At 39.2% G+C, this 23,934-nt stretch overlaps 1 protein-coding gene across 1 annotated transcript in view; it reads left to right on the forward strand.

The window, feature by feature from the left end:
- The window catches only part of kif6 (kinesin family member 6), a 63,418-nt gene that overhangs the window by 20,928 nt on the left and 18,556 nt on the right, over positions 1-23,934 (forward strand). Inside the window, exons 10-13 of the mRNA XM_075447863.1 lie at positions 4,295-4,398; positions 6,513-6,618; positions 9,274-9,427; positions 19,338-19,865. Of these exons, the coding sequence (XP_075303978.1) occupies positions 4,295-4,398; positions 6,513-6,618; positions 9,274-9,427; positions 19,338-19,865 (892 nt within the window). The remainder of the gene's footprint in view (positions 1-4,294; positions 4,399-6,512; positions 6,619-9,273; positions 9,428-19,337; positions 19,866-23,934) is intronic.

A 23,934-nucleotide genomic window follows, 5' to 3' on the forward strand; every position in this document is an offset into this window, starting at 1 on the left:
CTGGAGTTTACTTTTCACAGTTGTGTTTGCCTCCCTTTCTGAGTGGTCCCATACTGTAGCCTACAGGCTACGAGATGGACGTCTGCAAAGACTGAACAGCAGGAAACCAACCAGACCAGACAAAACATTTAACAAGCCACTCATGGACAGGGAAAGAATGAGGTGTTGAAAGTGACCTGTGATATAATGAAGTCTACCACAGTGACCGTACCATATAAGGTTATTGGTTCCACTGTGGGAACAATGGTCAGCCTTAATCCTCCTTTTTAACCAGACTGATCCTGGTCTGCATTCATCAGTGGGGATTTTCTGCAGTTGCTTCCACAGCCCACTGCTGCATTTATTTTATGTACTTATTTGAAACTTGAGCATTATGTGCAGGAATACTTTGAATAAAATTGCCTTCCGTTAAACCCTTAGGGTTCAAACTAAGGATTTCCTTGGTCCATGATACTGATCTGAGTCATTTAAGACTGAGTATTTGTTAATACCTACTCTCAATACAATAGTGGTATTTTCCCAAAGCACACAGTTTTAAATACACTCAATAAGTATTCGAATTACTGGTATGGATACGTTTGACTCTTCAGTGGCTCTGCACTGAAACGAGAGAAATGATCTTTGTTCACACTTTTTATTATCAACACAGCAAATTGCCATGTAATTTATTTGCATTTTCATTTAGTGCATGTGATTTATTATTATCTTTTAACAAAAATAACAATATGAAAATGTATATAAATAGAAAATGACTTTACAGAAATCTATCAACAGTTTCATAAAGTGCTGCAAGAATTTTCATAACTTTCAAACAAAACAACATTTTGAAAAATTCAAGTGTAAAAAATAATAACTAAAACTAAGGTTGTTTTTTTTTCTAGACAATACTTTAAAGACACAAATGAATAAAGAATTACACAGAATCTGCACTCAAGCAAACTGCTCCACTTCAAAGTGAGAAAAGAAAATAGGGCAAACATTAAACTTTAAATATCTGTTGTAAAAACAAATGGCTGTCTCATCTGATAGAATGAAAGATTTTTACCACTCAGTTATTGCAGTGTACAATGGGTCACTGATACTACTAAAACCCATTTTCACAACCATTTCAGTCACCTTCTTTGCAATCCTTTTTGTCTTAATGGTGTTCCACAGAAACTATTTAAGTGTTCCTCTGGTGTGTGAGCCTGAGTTACCCGAGGGAACTTAATGCATTCAGTGCAGTATTCACCTGTGGGTGTCTAATAGTGTTGGTGGTACTGACTGAATATCTGTCACTATCTCCTCATGAAGCTCCACTTAAATATATTTACCGACAGCCGACATGCTGACGGGGTCCTGCACAACTCTTAAGGGCAGAAATATTCTGCAGATATAAAAGCACAGACCCTGGACCCTGAACAGACCCCATATACTCAATGAGCCCAATATGGCTCAATAAAGAAAAGAAATGCTTTGGGACACCGATCCAATACTTAGAATCAGATTGGGACAACCGTAATCCAGTTTGGCAAATAATTGGAGATTAACTGCAAAATTGAACATCTTTCCTCAACCTCAAGCATCTCTTCACACATACACAAACAAAGGGCAAAAGACACTGAGATTAGTGTATACCTCTTAGTCAAATAGAAACTGCTTCTCACCAACCAGAGAGACATTTTCAGAAAGTCTGTGTGAAAATTCCTGCATGTAATTGCTCTTCCTGGTTTTCTCATGTGTCTCGTCAAAGAGACGAGCATCAGTCAGGACGGACCTGAACTGTGTGGTCGTGCCTTCTAATGCATGGAACACAGCCCATGTGTTGTCATTTTGTTGTGGAGGATAAAAACCTCACCCACGTTTAGGTGTAATGGGAAACTATGCCTCCTGTCTTCTCATAAAAGGAAGACCCATAATAGCAGCGTGTTTGTGAGTGGCGTACTGTGTAACATTGTACATATGCACTTAAAGCGTAACCCGTAGTTATACTGCAGCGCTGACAATTTACTGTGGGTGGTTTTCTACACAAGAAGAGGAGGTGTATTTTAAGTCTGGACTGTGTTAATATGTTAAAGTTGATTGCAACGCATTTGTCAGCATGTGACAGGCAAACAGAGAACATTTACATCCTCTATCATTACCACAAGGATCTGTTGCAATGACATGAGTGTTCACAGGTTCTGAAGACATCATCAGCCACATGGTCTGAGTCAGTTTTTATCCAGAGTGCATGGAAGCCTGCTGTGGGACTGCGGTGCCAGTGTGGGCTCGGTGCTCTGAAATAGACACAGTTCTGCTGACCAACAACTGGTGGTCAGATTTTGAGGATGCAGCTGGAAGAATTACATCAGACCAGTTGTTCCAAAAAAGAGATACAGGGAGCGGTTCTGGTGAAGAATGGTCAGCCATGATGTTCAATGTTAAAACATACGATATGGGGTGGATTAGGGGCAAAATTTTCATTGAGCTAAGTGGCACCCTCACAAAACCACACAACAGGTCTGTTTTTTCTCTGCAGCTTCTGGAGTTGACAGTGTCTAACTGTCTGGCTGGTTTTGGCTTTCCAATTAGAATAACTTTTAGCTCAAAATCCCCCCGTCTAACATTCTGTGTTGTATTAGTTCTCACTGACCTTTGGCTACCAAGCATCTTTCTGTTGCTAGGTAGGAGGGTTTCTGAAGCAGTCTGGTGCACAACTGCTATTTTCTGTTAATGCTGAGGCTTTCAGTCTTTGAGTACTTTTTTCCAGTATGTGGTCAAATCCAGTGGTTCTATTTAAGTGGCATTTATACTAAAGAAAGAGTTGGTTCATGTGAGGAAAAGAATGATTGCTACTTGTCTTTTTAGGTGGATTAGTGCAGTGTTTAATGAACGAGTTGATGCAGAATTTTTATTACTACTGGTCTGGCCTTGTTTTTTGACACACTGAGTTATTGCACTGAGTAGATTACACATCTCTGTTAGACCTGTCAAAATCATTACATCATTCTGTACGGCAGATCTTTCAAAGATAGTTGTAATAATTGGTGCATAATAAATACTTACCTGTATGAAAACAACTTGGTGAAAATAGTTCTAATGTCATATATCTTGTGCTTTTGCTGTGGACATGACATACCTACGTCATATAGTTTTTGTTTAGAAAGTTTGAAATTAAAACAGATATACACCACCTGGATTTAAGAAAGCAAATGATCTGGAGGTGCTACAATTAATCATGTCTAGTTTAGCAATGTTATGAGTTTTTTCCTCCTTGATGCCACAGGAATATCCTAAGAGGACAATTGCAGGATTCATTGAGATTAAAGCCTGGGTCATCAGTTTCACACATGGATTAGCCACACAGCACTTCAACCAATTGACAATCTTTGGGATGTGCTAGAAAGCAATCTGACTCCCTTCATCAACACAAGATCTTGGAGATAAAATAGTGTAACTCTGGATGGAAATGAATGTTATGACATTATGTAAGCTTATCTAAACTATGTTGCTGCAAAAGCGTGCTGTAATCAAAGCCAAAGGTGTTTTAAAACACTTTTAAAACAATTTTGTAGCCACATTTGGCCAGTTATTCATTATGTTTTTATTAGTGTATCCACATTTGAATTCAATCATAGCTCTAAGTTAAAGTAATGACATACTGTTAGTAACCGCAGAATCATGATAATAATGCTTTTTGTAGACTGACTGGAAACCTCTTGACTGACCTCTCGGGGCTTGAACACTTTTGGAAGGAGAGAAAAGTAGAAATAAGGAGTCTCCAAAGACTAAAAATTATACTTGTTTGTGATTAATTATCTTTATTTCTCAGAAATTGTTTGTCATTAGCTTTGTTCAGTCAAATTAGCTGTCTAATTCCTTGGTGTACACAGAGGAAGATGATATTTTATGCTGCCATGTTACCTGTTGTCCAATCACTACTTTTGACATTGAATCCGTTCTTTCAGTTCTTTTTTTCCCCTAAAATTAACTTTCCAAGTACTTAATTAAGAAGCTGTGTTTGGGAATTGTGAGATAGTTTGCCTGATATATACAATGTAACTATACCTGGACAGTGGTTAATGACAGAAACCTGTCTGTTGGGCCTCTCTGTTTAGTGTCAGGCCTCAAACAAACGTGGAGATTAAATCTTTTAGCACAGTTTATGTTTTACCCACCGCAATTTCTTTGGGTGTGCAGCTGTGTGCAGTCAATTCAGTAAAGCATTAGTGAGATAACGAAATGGCCTTGGTCTGTATGAGTGTGTACGTGTGAGAAAATGTGTTTTATATACACACAGGTGACCTCTTACTCTGCTTTCTGTGTATTTCAGTTGATAGCACGTTTAAAAAACGAGGTCCTGGTACTCAAGGAAGAGCTGGCAATGGTGACAGGAGAGCAGAGAGATGAGAAGCTATCTGCAGAGGAGATCTGGAAGTATGCTCCCTCTTTTTGTTTACTTTATCATCCTTTCAATCCTGTCATAAGTACCACTACTCTACTGTAACAAAGATGTTCATGTTTGTGATGCGATCACTGGATGTACAGATCTGGTAAAGTCTGAGTCTATTTAGATTGTTTAAATGTAAAATTCCATTTGTTTAGCTTTTTATTGGATGGGGCTAAAGTAATTAGTGTTTTGTTTACAGTAGTCAGCAGTCAGAGTGCTCTCAGTTTGGAGAATCTGGGAGGAATTCTAACAGGGGAGATGTGTTAACTGCTGCTAAGAATGGGGCGACACAAATATGAGTTTTCTCCATTTAAAACAATTCAAACCTAAAAAAATATAATGAATATTACACCAATTCAGGTTTGCACTATTTTCCAAACCAAATAACCTGTCTGTAGTTGTGTCTCTTTGCATGCACACTAATCATCTTTTAAACCTCTGCAAAGTAATGCCAAGCTATTCAACAAGTCTGGCACAACTCCTGACTGACTCCTCAGCTGTAAGCAACAGGACCGGGCCACCGTGCATGCAGTGTCGCTGGGCAACGCCGACTTTTGTCAGTTGAGAAATTTGTGATAAAGTTTGAAACAACTGTTTGATTCAAGAGTGATGAGGACAAACTAAAGCATTCCCTTGAACTGATATGAAATATTTGAAGTTGGAGTGATTTCAGATGATGAAAATTTGCTCCTCTGTGACCCCTGATCTGAGCTGCAGTTACATTATCTCCATCTTCAGAATTCCTCCATGATTTTCCAAACTGAGAGCACTCTGACTGCTGGTAAGACACTGACTGCATCCCCCTTTTGCCACAGAATCATGATGTGTGTGTAGTTCTGTGTTGGGCCCTCTGTGGTAGAGCAGAGAGCAGAATTTTTTTTCAATGACTGATTTGTCTTTGTACTGGTCAAACCTGCAGATACTTGAGCAAATAGGTCTTATGATTTACAAGCAGTTAGGGTTTACCTAAAGTACCAACATAACTTGTGGCGATGGCGATCGTCATCATTGCTGAGTTGAACCCTAAGTTACTGAGTCAAACCAGATCTAATCAAATGGTAAAGAGACTCAGTCAGTCAGTGTCTGAGTTCAGGACAAAGGTTTCATATAGAACTTGGCAGATTACCTTCCAGAGCTGATGTGTTTCCCTTTGCCTTGGCCCCCTCAGTTTGCCTTTTCATTATTTCCGCTCTACCCGGGTGATTATCCCCGATTTCCCCCCGTTTGTGTTCCAACTCACACTGGGAACCTTTTATGATGTCTCTTGTGACCACATTCAATGTCCGTGCTGACTGTTTTGTTTTCTGCTTCTTCTTCATCTTATGCCTTGACTCAGCCCATGTGCTGATTGATTGCACATATCATGGTTTAGTTGTTCCAAAACTGCAGAAATCCACGAGTATGCTTTTGTTTTAGTGTGTGTGTTTTTGAAGAAGACTTTCAAGCAGCCCTTTAAAAGACTCAGCATCGCTCCCACACTCTATAAACTACTGCAAAATGAAATCGTTTTTTTTTTTTCATGCAGAGTTAGCTGTTTACAGTTGCTTGATAACAGATCACCTCACACTTTGGAGCAGCTTTTTTCGGAAAGTATCAGATGCTGGTGTTTTATTTCCCTGCAGAATATTCTACAAGGCATCAAAGAGAGTTCCTCTGAGTCAAACTTTGTATCACAAGACCATTGATGTCTCGTGAGCCCCTGAAACCAAACCACCGCGTTTGTTTTAAGTCCTCCATCATGTAAACCTAGTGTGTTTTTGTGTTAAACGTGTAACAGAAAGCAAACCACACACTGTCGTGCCAACACTGGATCCATCTGGATGGTTGCCTTCTCGTCTTTTCCAGTGGCACTTCCAGATCTCAGGGACCAGTGTTTGGACTATCATTTAGAGATAGTTTATCAACAGGCCGGCCCAGTGGAGCTGACACACACATTTAAGTAAATAGTTTTCTTTGACCAGACCCACACTTTTAAACCACTCAAATATAGATCTCAACTGATTGAGTGCCTTGTGAGCTGATGTGATGGTGGGTCATAACATGGAATGTTTCATTCTGGTTGTTATTAAGTTTTTGTGTATTTTCATGGCTGTGTTTTTAGGTTGGAAGAGTTACTCAAAGCTTTCCTAAATGACCCTGATCCAGATGTGACACTGTCACTGGGACCAGACATGAGAAAAATTCAGCACTGTTTTTCCCTGCTGAAGGTAAAGTATTCAAAGCTGCCTCAGTGTGTACAGTATCCGCCTGCATGATTTCCATGTATAAGCCGCTATTTGTTCAGGATTGTTTTATCCATCCATCATTCCCTGCTGTTTGTTTTTGTCTCTCCTCTCCACAACAAAACTCATATGCTATCACCATGCTACAGTGACGTCAAAGGAAATTTTCAGTTCTGGTTGTTTCATTCAAACTTAAGGATTAATTCTGCTGATCAGATTTTGTCTTCACTAATAAAGGCACAGATTAGAGTAAGTACACAGAACAAATGTGATCACTGAGTTGTCAGAACTGATCCTTTTTCTTCTTCCAGCAGCCCAGCATTGACCAAATGACCGATCACTCCTTTAGAATAGCTCCCCCTACTGTAATTTCCTGAGAAGTGTTTTGGTTTTCAATTAACTAGTTTCTCTTAAATATAGTTAAAACTTCTGTAGAAGACTACTGTCTAATCAACTTGATAGATATATCCTGAGCAAAAGCCTTGAGCTACCCCTTATTTCTTTATGTTTTGCCTGGAAAACAAGAAATAGATGCAGTGATTTTTTTTTTAATCATGTGCTAACATAATTGGAAATACAGTATGTGAAGTAAAAACAGAGTTTGTACAAGCTTGAAAGTCAATATTTGGTCTGAGCACCTTTATTCTCCATCACAGCCTGAACCCTCTCAGACAAGCTTTCTATAATTTCTTTAAGGAGTCTTCAGGAATAGTTCTCCAGACTTCTTGAAGGACATCCCAAAGCTCTTCTTTGGATGTCGGCTGCCTTTTGTTCAGCTTCAGTTATGTTGAGCTCCGGGCTCTGGGGAGGATTCATCCCTCCATCAGACCTGTTGCCACTTCTTGTGTCCTTTGGCACAGCTCAGCCTTTTCTCCCTGTTTCCCTTCCTTAAGAACGGCTTCTTGACAGCCAACCTTCCATGGAGCCCATTTCTGATGAGGCTTGGGCCAACAGCAGATGGATCAGCTGAAGGTCCAGATGCATCTCTCAGCTCCTGTGTCAGGTCTTTGCTGGATTTTTTCCTCCTTCTTAAGGACATCACTTTCAGATCCTGTTCATCTGCTGTAGATAGTGTTTTAGGCCCGACTCTTCTTTTTTTGTCCTCCACTTGTCCAGTTTCCTTAAAATGATTTAAGGACACACTGCACACCATGCTGAAATATGCCAAGTTTCTCAGCTAATAGCTCTTTGGGAATCACCTTGTTGGTGTAAATACTATTTTATGACTGTCAAACTGTGTTATTTTTGGAAAAGAAAAACTCTGAAAGACCTTCCGAAAGCCTGGAGAACTATTGCTCAAAATCCCTTAAAAGATTACAAGAAAGTCTGGCTGTTTGGAAGCAAAATCAAAAAAAAGAAAATAGGAGTGTTTCAATACTTTCAAAGTTTTGTAATTTTATCCCCCTTTATTCTCAAAGATATGTGGTAATTTGTCATAAATATGAACTTATCCTCAGGCCTAACTAACACTGAAAGTTGAACGTGTCCAAGTGGTGCAGATTTTCCCCACAGCCTGATTTCTCTCTCTGTGTACTTGGTGTCTTGCGGCCATCTGTCATCTAATTAGATGTTGGGTGTAATGTTGACAAGCCATTCTTCATGCATGTGTTTAAACAAGAGCTTCTCAAGAATTTGCATTAAGAATAAAAGTTATTCCTCTTTAATACCAGAGATGATCCATTTGAAGCAATGGTAGTTATATAGTTCATGCAATGCTGAACATATGGTAAAAGTAATGTTGATGTACACATCTATTATGAATTGTGTAGGACAGAATGAGATTTTTATGTACAAATCGTGGTAAAACAATTATTAAATACTTAATGTGTCTCATTAAATGGGTAGAGAATGAATTCACTTTCATTGCATGCAATATGTTTCAACTAATGTTCTGATAGAAGTACCTGTCAGGCTGAGCCGCTTTTTCATGTTTGTGTTTTCAGTGTATTTTCATTGGATCTGGACATAGTTTTGGTAGAAAACATAATTTCTTAAAAATTTTTGTTTCTGCAGAAAGTCAGATTAGTCAAACAGGAGCGATTGCCCCAATGCTGCTGATAGCCAAAAGGAAAACACTGCAGGGTTCACCCAGTTTCTGGGCTCTGGTGTGGTTGAAGTCAGAGCTTCCACCAGATGCAGTTCCAGATCCCACTTGAATGTCTGTTTATATCGTCTTTAGCTTGTTATGATCCTCAAATCCATCTTCTGTTCAGTTTACATTCCTACGAGCATCACCCCAGTCACACTTCAGCGATCCTGCAGGAATTTGTCTGCTTTGAATTTGACTTGTTTCTTTTTTGTTTTCTCCTCAATGCTCAGCATTCAGCTTGTCGTGTTTCAGGGTGATGTTCTAACACATGCAGATGAGCAGTTTTCTCTTTTTATGGAATGTTAACTTCAATCTGCAGCGTGACCTCAATGATAAGTTACATTAGTTAATTTTTAACCAAGGGAACCACAGACCAATGCTTCTTAAGTGTACTTACATACACAGTACACCCCCATGTCTCTTTGAGACATACCTCAGGCCACCTGCATTGCCATATCAATTACAACAACATTTATATTATCAGCAGCTGATTTGGACAAAAAAGAAACCTCTTTAATAACTTAACATTACTTTCTGGTCTTTTTTTACAGATGATGATTTTGAGCAAACAAGGAGGAAGAAACGGTTGCAGGAAACAGTCACCAACAGTAACAGTGAAAGAAGAGGACATTCAGGTCAACCACGTCAGTGCAGCAGAAGTGACCAAATTGAAGGACATGCTCAGGCAACGTGATAATGAGATCAGTATCCTTTGACATGGTGCAGCCAGCTTTGTTTAGCTCCTTAGTTTGTTTCTTGAAATCATTAACAACCATGATGGTAGGATTTGTGTGAATGACACCACAGGAGGTCAAATGCTTTTGGAAGCCTCTTAGAGAAATATCTGTGAATCTTCACAGAGAGAGATACTCTCTTACAGAGGCATCTACCTGACCCAAAGGCTGGGTACATGGTTCACGCCTCTGAAACTCTGCAGATGCACACAGTCTGTATATATATATATATATATATATATATATATATATATATTTCTTTTTTTATTATATATATGATTTTTCCATAGTACTGTGCAAATTTCTTGAGCCATTTCCTTATATGGAGCCTGGAAAATGTAGTTTTCTGCTAAGCTGTCTGTCATGTGTCCACACAGCACTGATGCATCCTTTGAGTTTGGGGCCTTGTTTGTGCTGAAAGGATTCATGGGTCAGCGTTTAGTGGCTTAATAAACAAAAAACACATTCCTCAGAAAACGCTCAGGTACAAGGACTGAAAATGTGGGGGAAAAGCTACAAATGTCCAAGGAAAAAAAAAAAAACAAGCCTCAGAAAGCATGGAGAATTATTGCTCAAGACAACTTTAAAACAATACAGTAAAGCAAAATGTAGAATAAATAAAAAATTAGGGGTGGCTGAAGTCTTTTTCACATTAATTAAAGTGTACATAATCTTTCAGACGAGCTTTGTGTGGAAGTGGTGTACCCCACTGTCAGGCCTATGGCTACGTCTCATATTATGCTCTAAAGTGTGCGGATCCTATTATTTTTTTCAATGATTGATTTGTGCCTAAAACCTTTGACACCAAATAGTTTCAAGAGTTACACTTAGAGGCAAGTTAACTGTTGCAGTGAACATACTGGCATCTTCAACCTGTTTTGGGATAGGCTTGAATGATTTGTTACGCAGAGCCACCTGAAAAGTCCCATGTAGTCTCAGGGAAAAGGAAAGCACTCTCACAAAATACTGCTTTACTGGATGATGATCACCGTCATGAGTTAACTTGAACATTAAACTTGAGCAATGAAGCAGAACCAGTCTGTGAATACTAGCCACCTCTGTTGACTCTACTGTAGCTTCCAGTATAGGATGCTGACTGGTCCAGAATGGTCCAAAACTTGATTTTCTTGAGTTTGGAACCATGTAAGAACTTTGCTTTGGTCTGTTGTTTGATTTACTTCACATGTAAGGATGGATGCACAAGTATGAATGCTGTGAAGTTCTTGTTAACAACAGATAACTTGGATTTACATCATTGTAGCAGTGTCTTGTTTGACCGCACCTGCAGTTCCTTCTGATCCGAATATAAAGCAGAAAAAATGTGTTAACACCACAGTGTTAATGTCCTCTACAGCTGACATCAGAGTAAGAGAGAATGATGCATGAAGAAATAACAGTCCAAATCAGGAGGTAATAGGGGGTAAATTAAGTAAGATAAATTGAGTAGGTTAACTTTTTTGTTTATATACTACCTTGTGATTTAACCACACTCTCTGTTATTAGAAAAAACTACATGAGGAGAGGGGTCTTTAAGGGAACTTTGGCTGTGTTATTGCATGGCTGAATTACTGCACTTCTTTATACATACAAATAATGAAATAGAAGCAGTCTTACATTCGTCTCCAAAGAACCACTAAAACACAAGGTATCTTATTTCAATATGTGCGCACAGATATATCTTCATGTAATAGCTGTTGTTAATGATAAATACTTCTGATTGTAATTATGGTATTTGTGTTTGAATATGATATTCATAATGGCTTTTAATGGGATTATTCTTCACTCAGGCCATCTCGCTGTGGCTTGTCATGAAATCACAGTAACTTAGTTGGAAAATTGAGATATCTGCTTGATTATTTCACCAGCAAAACCTCAGCTCTCCATAATAGATCAAATATTATCATACAAATATTTCACTCTAGTATTTCTTGGATCAAATGTATGTGTATGTATAGTTTCCCTCTCAAACTGTCACACACTGGATTTCATGTCATGCAAATGTATTTGCCAAAATTACCACTGTGCGTGTAAAAGGAACATATTTCCTTTAGGAATGCACACACACACACACACACACACGCACACTCACACTCCTGACCATGTTGCCTTCGAGTTCTTTCATTGGGAAGTTTGTATACATAGTTGCAGTAGCCTGAACTGCCAGTCCTTCACTTGTGGTGGTCTGTCTGTAGTATGTAGCATTATAACCTGGGCTGACCAAGCCTATAGTTCTGATATAATGTCCAATCACATTTCTCATGACCATATAAAGCAATGTAGATCTACCAGCAAATCACTGTGTTGTCCATTCAAGTGTTCCACACCCTCAACTCAGCTCTGCTGAAACTGGGTGCCACTGGTGCATGTGTTGCAGGCTCACTGTTCCCACACTGCCACGAGTCGTCACAGGGATGATTACTGGAAAGTTGCCTGTAAAAAAAAAATAGTGTATCCCAACGCAGTACCCCAGTGTGTTTCCAAGCATGGCTAACTCTGCATGGGACTCATAGCACCTGGTAACGCTTAGCTTGCTGCTGGTGGGATGATGCATCAACTAATAACATAAGGATGGAGCAATAAAGAAAAAGGAACAAACAGACGTGAAGGGATTTACATAGCATACGCATGAGTAAATGCCAGGTAGCATTTAGACTTGCACAGATTTTTGCCACTGTAATAAAAAGTTGTTCTGTTGGTCTCTACACGGCCAGTTAAGGATAGATTCATCTTATCCCTCCATGTGAGACCTCAGACATTTTCAGCCATATTTGCCACAAAGAGTTTAGGTGTGACCAGTTCTTTCACCCATAGTTTACTGAAACTTCACTTCAGAAAGAAAAGCCTCTAACTTCTCCTCATAGATACCAGGATTGATCCTCTTTCTATAACAATATCTCATTTATTACCCATTTTGAAATTTTGCTACTGCTGATTTTAACCCATGATCCCACACAACTGCTAACACACTGGTTAGTACATAAATCAGTATGCGGCTCAGTAAGTATACAGGAGCAATAACAGAGTCAGATACTACAAGCATTTACGGTTAGGTATCTTGAACAGCAAGTAACTCCAATTCCGGATGCATACTTTGATTCAGTCCAAAGCCACAAGCTATGACATTCAGCTATTATGCTACTCACAAAAATAAAAGGTTATATAAGAATTAATAAAGTCAAGCTGGAAACATAAATTATCAGCATAAACACAGCCTGAGGAAAGAAACTGCTCCTCAGTCTGCGGATACTTTAGTACCGCGTGCCAGATGGCAGCACAGTGAACAGACTGCGGCTGAGTGGGTTTTTTGACTTTTAGTATCCTTTCGGCTCTGTGCAGACAACTCACCTCACTGATTTCACTGATGCTCAATAGATGGGTACCGAGTGGTTTTAAATCACCCACTGCGGAGGCTTCCTGTCTTGAACCGTCACGTCCCTTGATAGGTTTGGATGTTTGTAGTTAGGATGCTTTATGCTGGTTCTCTGTTTAAGTTTGCAAGCCTTTTTCAGCTTTCTTAGATGTTCTTCGGAAGTTCGAATATTTCTAACTTTTCTTTACCAAGATGAAGATGTGAGATGACAACGACAAGTTCTCTGTAATGTTGATTCCCAGGAACATAAAACTGTTCACCTGCTTGGCTCCTCTCAGTATGCAGAAAGGGGTTGTATCTATGATACCTTTTGTTTAGAATTAACAGTTAGCTCAAGATTAACTGCAGGATCGCTAATCCACCTGAAAAGAATCCTCATAGTTTCCTGTAATGATATTTCGTGTTCACAGCAAAGCTCGTAGTAGTCTTCACGCTCGAAATCATGGATGTGCAAAGTGATCAGGAGGGGGCTGAACACACATCCCTGAGGGTCTCTGGTGTTGAGCAACAGATTGGAAGAAGTATTATTGCCAGTTTGAACTGTCTGAGATCCATTTGTGAGGAAATCCAACATCCACTGGATGCTCAAATCCTGAGAGTTTAGTTTATTAATAGTGTAAAAACAGTGTGAAAAGCAGCGGAGATGGCTTCCTCTGTGAATATGTCCACAGATGGTCCAGGCTGGCCCTGTTGTAGTCTGTGCTGTACCGCAGAACCAGCTTCTTGAAGCATTTTGTCAGGAAGGAGTGAGTGCCCATTGGCTGATAATCATTTCGACAACAGGTGCATGCTCGACTTGGAGGGACGTGTTAGAAATGTCCAGAAAAACACATGTTAACTGACTGCTACATGTTTTTAGCATAGAGCCAGAGATGTTACCAGGCCCTGCAGTTTTACTCATATTCACTCAGCAGGACTTTGAGATTGATTCATGCAGCAGTGCACAGGATTTAGGGTTTACTTAAAGAGTGTGTACGTACCACAAGACAAGAAGAAAGCTACTGAATTTTACAACTAAGGTGAAACATGAGGGTAAAAGATTGCCTGAGAGCAATGATCTGGGGATATAAGTGGAAAAAAATTTCAAAGTATTGAAGTATTCCCAATGGGCATATTATTCAGTTTTATTTTCTCTTAGTGCACATGTGTTGATTGTATCCAAAAAGGATTTGGCTAATGTTAGTGATAACTTGCAGAATTTATCACTTTGCGCATTTTATGGTATTCGTAAGTTTTCCTGGATTCCCCTAACAACTGCAGCCATTGTTCAATTTTACATCAAGGAGTTATTGCTTGAGTTTCAACACTGTCTAAAAGAACTATAAAATTTACAGCTCAAAGATTGTCTCCCTAAAAAAAAATGTATAAGAAATCTCTGGAGGTGGTTTGGCTCTCTTTTCCAGGGAGACGGATTTTAGTTATGCAGTGAATTATGTGGAGATTCAGCAGATGTATTGGCTTAAAATTGGTCAAAGACATTTGTTTTCCCTTGATAATGCATGCTTTCACACAGCACCGCCAGCAGATTAAGATTTTCTGATTTACTGCCATACAGAAAATCAGGATAGCATGGAAAGCATATTTTTGTCGTGTCGTTTTAACCTCTGAGAAGGTTAATCTTTGCTGACATTTCAATGTGTTGTTTGATAACTGCATACTGATGGGTCAATTGATGTATAATTAGCATCACTAACCCTGCTATGGTGCTCATGATTATGAAAATCTCTCTGGCAGTCAAATCAGATCTATGAGGTCTTTCATTGTTTTCTGACAATTAATTGTTGCTTTGTCAGTCATCTGTGTAGCAGATTGGGTTTTGTGATTATTAAAAAGATAATGCAAACCAGTTCTGTGAAACACAGATGCAGGCAAGAGATCAGGTTCTTCTGTCAGCTGCAGACTGCTTGTGCATGTGTACAAGGGAGAGCTGATTGAATGAAATTGCCAAAATTGGAGCATGATCGGATCGAAAATGTTCATTATACTGTTTACGAGGAAAGATTGCTTTGCTTGTAACCCCTCTCATCAAAGAGTTTGGGGTTTACAGAAAAGATGACACTCGCGTTGGCATGTCTTTCAAGTTTATTCGACAACTGGCTTCAGTCTCACTTTTTCCAAATCCCTATCCTCCGCATATTTTCAGACGAATACTTGTGTGACCCTGATCTCTGATCTGTTTTATATCCTAAACAATTGTGGTGTTTTTGTTGGAAATAATATAGAATGTAGAGATGTAAAAGTTTTGGCCTCGTTGATTTCTCATTATTTACCCAGCCTTCACTTCATAAGTTTTTTTTTGTCATGTTTTACATGTTGTGCTTGAACTTCTGTGTGGCCACTTGCTCTTACTGACCAAAGGTAATTGGTTACCGCTCATGTTTCATAGACTTGAAATGATCTTGTGTTTAAGTTGACAGCCTTGGCCTATGAAATACCAGAGCTATTGTAAGAAGAGCGATTTTCTCTTCTAACAGAATGTTAAAGCCTGCAATTGCATACAACTTTGACTGTTTGTCTTTAAAAAAAGGTTATGTACTTTTTTAAATGATGAAGGTTTGGGTGCTTTAAAAAGATAGTTTTGTTTAGCTTAAGCTCAAGAAAAAAGCTGCAGTTATGAAACACAATATTGCCAAATTTGACAAATTGTAGGTAACAGTAAAGAAAATTTAATAGCGTAAATTAGGAATCCACCTCCAAAGGAGATTCCAACAGCAAAGTTGTTGGCCTGCATTGCTCTCACCACTCACAGAATGAAGGATTGTAGGTAGTTCTCCAAAGAGCTGTGCATAGTTCTCAGAGATTTTGTTACACAACAGTCAAATGTTAATTGGTTTATAGTTATCTTAAACTGTAAGTGAGATGATCACAACAGATATTAACACAAAGAAGAAAAAAGAACCTCATTATTTCACTTGAGTTGAACTGCACTATAAAGCAGATATCTGTTGACTCACTTTTGTCTTTGTGCCACAGAATAACGCTAAAAGACAAGCAACTGTACTACAACATCTCAGACTGCTCCACAAATTTTTGAGATTGCCACCAAGTGGCAGCAAATGCTGTAACAGGTAGATACATAACTGAAGCACCAACTGGGTGCATACATGCTACCACGAATGGACTCTAACCCAGCCAGCCCATAATGACATATCATATATCACTATCACTATTAAAACTTTGATATTTTGCACTATTGAAAGTCACTGGTTCATGGCAGTTATCATCGGGGAACCATCTTTATTACAATTAATTATCATCTTAATTTTTTCGTTGGATGCCTCTATTAGCTGGACAACAGAATTTGTCAGTGCCTTCTAAAACAGAAATAGTTTTTGGATCCTCTGCTAAAAATCAACTTTTAAACTTAAGTAACTTGTCTTTAAGGGTTTTTTCAAGGCATATCATAAACAAAATGTAACAATGTTACGGCGGAGGATTTCTGATTTGAATATCCGGAAAACCAGCTACATCCTCAGAAAGGCCAGATCAGATAATCTACTTTTGTCAGGAAGCAATACTTACTGCTTGCAGGGTCGAGCTGTACAATTCATTTACATGCGCTTAGAGAAATTCATGAAACAAGAAGCTAAGAGACTACTAGGAGAAGTTAGCACAAACTAGATGGAAAAGACTTGGCAAGACCAAGTCAGAAGTCAAGACTCCCCGCCAGCCAGGAGAGCTGCAGGAACCCTGAGCTGGTGGAGAAACTGACCGACTTAGGTTAGCTTAGGCTTCCAAGAGCTCGGAAGCCACGAGCTCTGCTGAGAAACAGCCAGAAGGCTGAGAGCTCAGGAGCCAGCCCCACTGGCTGTCAGGTCAAATGAAAGCTAATTGGGATATCTCCTACCAGCTCTTGTCCTCAGAACTGTGGGAGCCCGGTTCAAGGCCAGCTGGCTCTCCAGAGTGCTTGGCCAGGAGCTCAAGTGAATGAGAGTAACCACTGGTGCAGTGAACCAGTTAAGCCAGTTCTAAGTTGAAAGAGTGGCTCCCACAGCACTGGAGATCCAGGTTTGTTTGTGATCTTGGTTTGTTCCCAATTTCCCGGCATAACATTAACAGAGTCAGCGTAAACAAGGAATACCAATGTCAGTTGCTGGCAGGTAGAGATATAGGTGGGGTAAATCATCATATTCATAGATCCCAATTCACTGAATGAGGAAAAAAAGCAGCCAGCACCAAGCCGTCTTAAGACTACAAGAGACTTTTTTCTTCTTCATTATCTTTTTCTTATCTCTTATGGCAAAAACGTTCAAATAAACTGTTTTAAGAACCCCACAAGATTTTAAAGGGATTAATAAATGTTGGAGGTGGATTTTAAGGCGTGGTTTGATTTAGACTTAGTTAGCATGAGGAAATTATCATGAACTATGGATTATCATCAATTATTTAATGGAATGATCACAACCACGATTAAATCTTCTGGTAGGAAACAAAAAGGGGTCAGTCAGAACTTCTTGATCTAAGCCAAAGATTCATTGTGATCCTTTGTCTTGGCTAAGAACAAAACCAAGTAAAAGTTCCAGCTCCAAATGTTTGTACTCGCTTTCCAGAAAACTGTCATTCTCATCCTGCATCTCAAGAGTAAGAAAAGCAAGTCTTAGTTAAAGTTTTCATCACTTACATATTGTGGTACATTGAAATTAGGGCAATTTGTGGCATTTTTGCCAGCAGCTAATTTTAAAGACATTTTCTTTATTTCCTGTGATGTCATTGGACACGCTAATAGAGAAAGACGAGACAGATGAGGAGAGCACATCATGAGTGAGTCTGACCACAGCATTTTGAGCACATGGCATGTGAAGCAGCCCACGGATCTCACGTGCAACCCTCTGAAGAAATTTTCATCAGCTACTTGAGTTCTGTGGACACCATAAAGAAAGATATCAGATGCCAGAGAGCTCAATAATGGAAAAACCTGCTGAACAGCAGTTTGAAGAAATTACTTGTATGAAACAGACACATTTTTCAGTAAGACTTCTGTAGGTCTTCTGTAGGTCATTTGGAATTGTGTTAGCTTTAGATTTGGACAGAACGGTTGGTTGGTTTACTTGGAATTTGTGTTTGTTGATGTGGTCTTTTTTTATGTTATTGTTTCCACCGACAGGGACATAAATGATCTTCTGGCGTTCTTTCAGAAAACCCTCCACACTATCCAAAAGAATGACATTTTTGACATTTTCAATTTTATTTTACCTTGAACCCAAATTATATGATTATAATGAAAGTTGCAATCTTGGTCACAATGATGTCTTCTAATGAATTTCCCCCATTTGGGGATGAATAGAGTATTTTTCTATTATATTATATTCTAATCTCACATTATTAAAATGCATGAATTAGTGACTAATGTGTTATGTGACTTTAAATTGGGGACTGTGATCGAACACATTTCCATTAACAAAGCAGAGGTTACATGATGATTTAATGATTTATTTATGTTAAACTAAAAGTTAGACTTTTTTCACAAACATACAGTAGTAATAGTAATAAATCTAAACTGTTACCCACTTTTTTAAATGACTAATGTGCTTTGATTTATTTATTTCTGTTAACATGTTTCAAGCATTCTTAGTCACATCCAAGATATGCTCATCATGTTGGTCTTTATGCGTTCCCAGTTCACACAACGTTCCTTCTGTCAGCAGGAAAAAGCTATCACTGCTCGCACTGTCTTCTCCTTTCACACTGGTATAAAAACACAGCAGCGAGCTCCTGTTATACAATAAAAAACCCTCGACAAGTCTGTAAGCAGGTGTCAATTCGATAATCAAATTTGAAAGTGCTGACCAAAATGCGCTCAGCTGCATTATTATTAGATAATAATTGAGGCCAGCTGAACACAGTCTGAGTCAAGAGCTGAACTTACGCAAAAAGGTTTCAGTTGAGCTGCAGGCGGTGCATGAGGCAGAGGAAACATTTCAAGTAGATTTTCTCAATTCATAGGGACATTAGAATTATGTGCAGGATCTGGGCTGAAAGTGTCTGTATTTCAGCTTCTTCTCGTATCCATTCGGTTAGTCAGTCACGCTTCCTGACACATCTACACTTGGACTCAAATAGACAAGCACATTTGTACATGCAAGCTCACAAGAGGGAGAAGATCTTGTGGAATCTTGGCAGAATCTCTGCAGCCCTTCTGGCTCCTCTTCTCTTCACTGATTCATCCCAGACCATGACACCTTCCCAAGCCTCTGAGGTCAGATGCTGAACACATGTCAGCACTCATGTCAGCACTCAGATTTGGGAAGTCACTGTGCATGCTACCCTCTTTTTGAATATTGTGATTTGCGAGCTTTATATGAAGACAATGAAGTCCAGAATGAATTTTTTTGGAATATCATTATATCCTGAAAAGTGTCTCGAGAGCTTTTTAGGTTGCTATTTCTGCATGAACATCTTACCACCTACATCACTTGAAATAAGATTCTTCAATATTAATCTGGTGTTTAGTGAAAGATCTAATTTGTACTCTCCAAAGGTAAAAGCTACAAACCTTAACTTGGAGCTACAGGTATCCTTGTAAAGATATTGAAGAAGGAGAAAAAAAGGGCAGATGATGCTGCTGCTCTGTTTGCTAACCACACCAATACCCAAAGTTTGTCTTCCCAGACAGCATCAAGTGTGTCCACAGTGTCACGGCTGAGGGAGGGAAATGTCGACACTTTTCCAGCAGATCATGGCGAAGAAGCATTTCTAATCCCACAGTTGAGAGAAGGAAATGTGGACACATTTCCCACAAAGCATGGAACACAAGCTTTTACGATGGCTCAGTTGAGAGAGGGAACCATGAACACCTTTGCAGTGGACCACAGAGTAAGAGTGCCCACAATACCACAGTTTAGAGAAGGAAATGTCGACATCTTTTCAGCAGGCAATGGAGGACGAGCATCCACAATACCACAGTTAAAAGAGGGAAATGTGGATGCCTCTCCAATGAACCACGGAGGACTCGTATCCACAACACCATTGTTAAGAGAAGGAAACATGGACACCCTTCCAACAGACCATGGAGGACGAGTCATACAGTACTTAAAAGGAGGTATTTCAACATTCTATTTTTTCCCTTTTTATCAAGCACTTTTGAAAGACGCATTAATTGCTAAAAGTTGTTTAAAGTTTGCTAGTGTGCTGAGATGGACTAAAGACTCATAATTTGAATGTGTATCTTCATCATTATTTTGCACAAGACCTTTCAAGCATTGGTACTCCAACTTAAACCTAATTAAACCAAAGCACAAAGAGTGCAGTTTGCTAAGTAACATCTGTGACATCCAGTGAAGGAGGTTGTTGAGTTTTATATATTATTGAGTTTATTAATAGATTATCATTGAGATAGATAAAGTTTGCTACCAAACATTGGATGTGGGTTCCACACCGTAGGAATTAAAAGAACTGTGTGAATTTGATTACATTTTCACAGATGTTGACCCTGTGAAATGTGACAGTCACAGTTATGAGCTGTAAGAAGTGATAATTTCATGATAAATTGGGTGCTAAGTCTTCAGACAGGTGATCTGGGTCAGTTGGAATGTGGGCAGCTTTTTGCGGTCATGCAGATTTTCAATGCGCCAGTTATTCCAAAATGTGGACCATAGCAAATTCTTGATTTCTGGGTTTCACTAAGTGGGGAAGAATATGGCATCATGTGATATTTATTTTTACAATCAGTAGGATTGCATGCATTAAAAAAGTTTTCTGTGGGTGATCTGCTCAAGTGGCCCGATCTAGTCATGTCAGCAATGCAACATTAGACAGAGCAGTATGTTAAAGCTGTAATTTGGTGCTGATGAAAAGCTGATGAGTTTAAAACCTGTAATGCTTACTGGAACATGAAGCAGAGACCAAGGGCCAAGAATGTTGAGTGTAAACACGAGAGGCACGATTCAGGCCTGATGGGGATTTGAAAACCTGGACCCACAGTATGTGAAAATACAATAGTTTTGGTTAGAGACAGCATCTGCTAATGCCTCATTTATTTACTGTCATCAGTTCCAATACAATAGCATACACTGTATATAAATATAGATCTAATTAAGTAGCATCCTGGTCTGTCTTACGTGCTTGTCTTGATTTTAAGATCATCAGGTGCAGTTGATCAGATAATCTCCCTGCAGTTTTGGCATGGCAATGTAGATTATTATCTAAACCTCTGAAGCCAAGGATGACCCAAAATAGCAGTGTTCAGTTGCAGACTTCAGAAGGCAGCTATTCTTTGATTGTCAGTACCCCTTTTTTAGGCACGCATTTGGTTGAAATGTAACAGTAATGCTTAGGTTGCTGACAGTCAGACCAGTCAAGCTTCTGTGCTCCGAGCCAGCGGCAGCATTTATTTGGCTTTTTCTGTTTAACTTTGGATAAGCGAAGCCTCAAGTGTGATGATAAACCTGAGTCCTTTAACAAGCTTGGTCATTGCCATCGGGTACCGGGATGTGAGCCAGAAACTCATCAAACTGTGCTCCTGTCTGTCTTAACCGGAGCTCCCTCATCCGCTTTGACATTTTTGTGTAATGGTGCCCAGTACACCAATAAAGTCTGCAAAACAGGGTCTCTGAAAGCAGCGCTTGTTAAAAAACAAACACAGATTTAAACTCTGTCCACTCAGGATTAGTGAGCAAATCACTCATCTATGGTAGAGGCTATGGCATCTCTGGTATAATTATGTGCCATATGCATTAGTCAGTTCGAAAGGTATGTGATCTAATATGAGGCTAACGTTATCATCTGGGTCATCCCAGAGGAGGATTTTCTTTCTTGCTAGCTTGCTTTCTTCTATTCATTCTTTCGTGCTTTCTCACACCATCCACCTATCATGTGTGACCATTTGATACTGCTGATATATTATTACCGCCCATGTAATTGTCTAAGCCCTCCTCATGCAGCCAAAAGTGTATCTAAGTTCAGTATGTTAGCAAGAGATACTTTCGGCCCTGTTGGTTGCAGGGAGGAGTCTTTGTGGATTGGGCTTGCTTCTTATAGATGCCACCAGATCCCATCAGATTGATATCTGAGAAGATTGAAGGCAGGATAAAAAACCTCAAACTTGTTGTTGTGCTCTGTCAGCCCCTCTAGACTATGAGCAGTTTTTGCAGCACCCGGCGCTGTCCTGCTTGGGGAGGCTGATGCTGTAGGGTAGTGCTTAGGTGGAAAGTGTCAAAGAAGCAATCACATGAATGACAGGATGATATGAAATGTAAATAATCCTGCTCTTTCATTATCAAACAAGAGGTTAAAGGTAATTTCTGTTGGACTCACAAACTCTCCCTGTTTGTGGTAATTTAATCGTAGTCTCAAAAATTCAACATAACAGCCTTCCACTGGCATTTGTATTGCTGTTTATTCAGTCAAATAAATAAAAGAATAAACCATTGTTGTGGAAAAGAGGAATGGGGAAAATATCCCACACACTGATTCACAAACTCTGACATTTGATGAGTTGTCATGCACTCAGCTTCATTTTCTCTCAGCATTCATTATTGTACAACCATTGATGAGTTGGCAGAAGCATTCATAGTCGGTCATGTTGGGTGTAAAGGGTTGGTGTCTCTCCAGAGGTTATTGTCCCAGCCCCTGTCACAGAAAAATATTCCCAGTGATCCCATCACCATGACAGTGGGTATGGTGGTATTAAGGTTGTTAAAGTTAATGATTGATGTCCTTCTTTCTCATTTATAGTGACCATTGGCTTGTTGGTTACCTGTCAGATCTTGAAAGTCTGATGTTGGCTCCAAATGTCCTCCTTTCTAGAAAGATAGGGGCTGCAGCGCTTTCAGGCCCTTTAAGCAGTGGAAAAATATTCCTTTTTTGTGTCTTGACATAATCCTTTCTCATGGGTGAACAGACAATTTTCTCAACCTCATGACATGATTTTCACTCTCCAAGCACAACTCTGTTATTCTAGATATTTCCAGATGTTTTATATAGGTATCTGTGTACCTTCTTAAATATCACCTGTGAATTCAGTTTAGCAGTCTTGGACTATAATCAAGCTGTAGAGGCATCTCAAGGTCCACTGACAGATGTACAAACTGTACAGAATGTACACTCCAAAGAATAGTTTTTTCCACTGTCATTGTGGTGCACAGTGTATGCATTTATGATAAAGAATTATCATTGTAGCTTATTGTAACAGGTCCAAATCTGATTATATCTCTGAATTTTGAGAATGGTTCAATGAAAATGGTATATTAATTAACCCCTTCATTCAGGTGTTATTTTTCACAGTTACCAGTAATAGAATTAATCCATTAATATACAAAGAGGCCGGAAATGTAGCTCTATTCAACAACGTGACGATATGAAGTTGCTTCCAAAAGAAATGGGATTTAGGAATCACATTGTTCTAGAAAAGAAAAGATGGTCCAAGGGACTTTTTTTTAAATAAAATCGTTCCTTTCTGTACTGAAGCTTGGAATCAGCGCAGTGGCGGGAATGGTATCAGTTTACATTTCCTAACCTGAAATTTGACTTTATTTTTGTCTCAACTTGATGCTATGATTAATCTTTCTCCTTCATTAGTTTTGAAGGACTAAATCTGTACCTCTCACTCAAGTCTTGGAAAGCGTGTTGGTTTACGACAGTTAGGCGCTCTGGCTCACTGACCCACAAAGCAAATGAGTCAATCAAGAATGCTCTGATTCATCACAGTCATTTTAAATGTTTAACTGTCTTTTCCCATCTGAAGCAAATTAACAGCAGACACTCGAGCACTGTAGTTACCATAAATTGACTGCAGTTGGGCACTTTGTAAAGGCAGATGTGTTGCAATAGAAAATTTCCCAAATTATACAGTTACAATGTAATTGACTGGTTCATGCTGCACAGAAAAATGTAAGGCTGATTTCAGCATTCCTTTGGAGTCGTGAGCTGAGATGGTGTTAAGAGATGAGATCACTCTTAAATCAGACTTTACAATGACTAAATTAGGAAATTTTACCAAGAAAATTTGTGTTGTCCATTCTATTGTGGAAAAGTTGCTACCCCCTCCAGAGTTCCCAGGTCCTGCAGTCTCTCGCTAGCAGTTATGTGTCCACTCTGGAATGTTGCTCCAATTTTCTCACAGTTTTTGTACGTTTTCTCTCTTTTTCTGTTTCGCTTGCAACAAACACTCT

The sequence above is a fragment of the Odontesthes bonariensis genome, chromosome 17 (genome assembly GCF_027942865.1).
Source record: "Odontesthes bonariensis isolate fOdoBon6 chromosome 17, fOdoBon6.hap1, whole genome shotgun sequence".
In the NCBI taxonomy this organism is placed as follows: Eukaryota; Metazoa; Chordata; class Actinopteri; order Atheriniformes; family Atherinopsidae; genus Odontesthes; species Odontesthes bonariensis.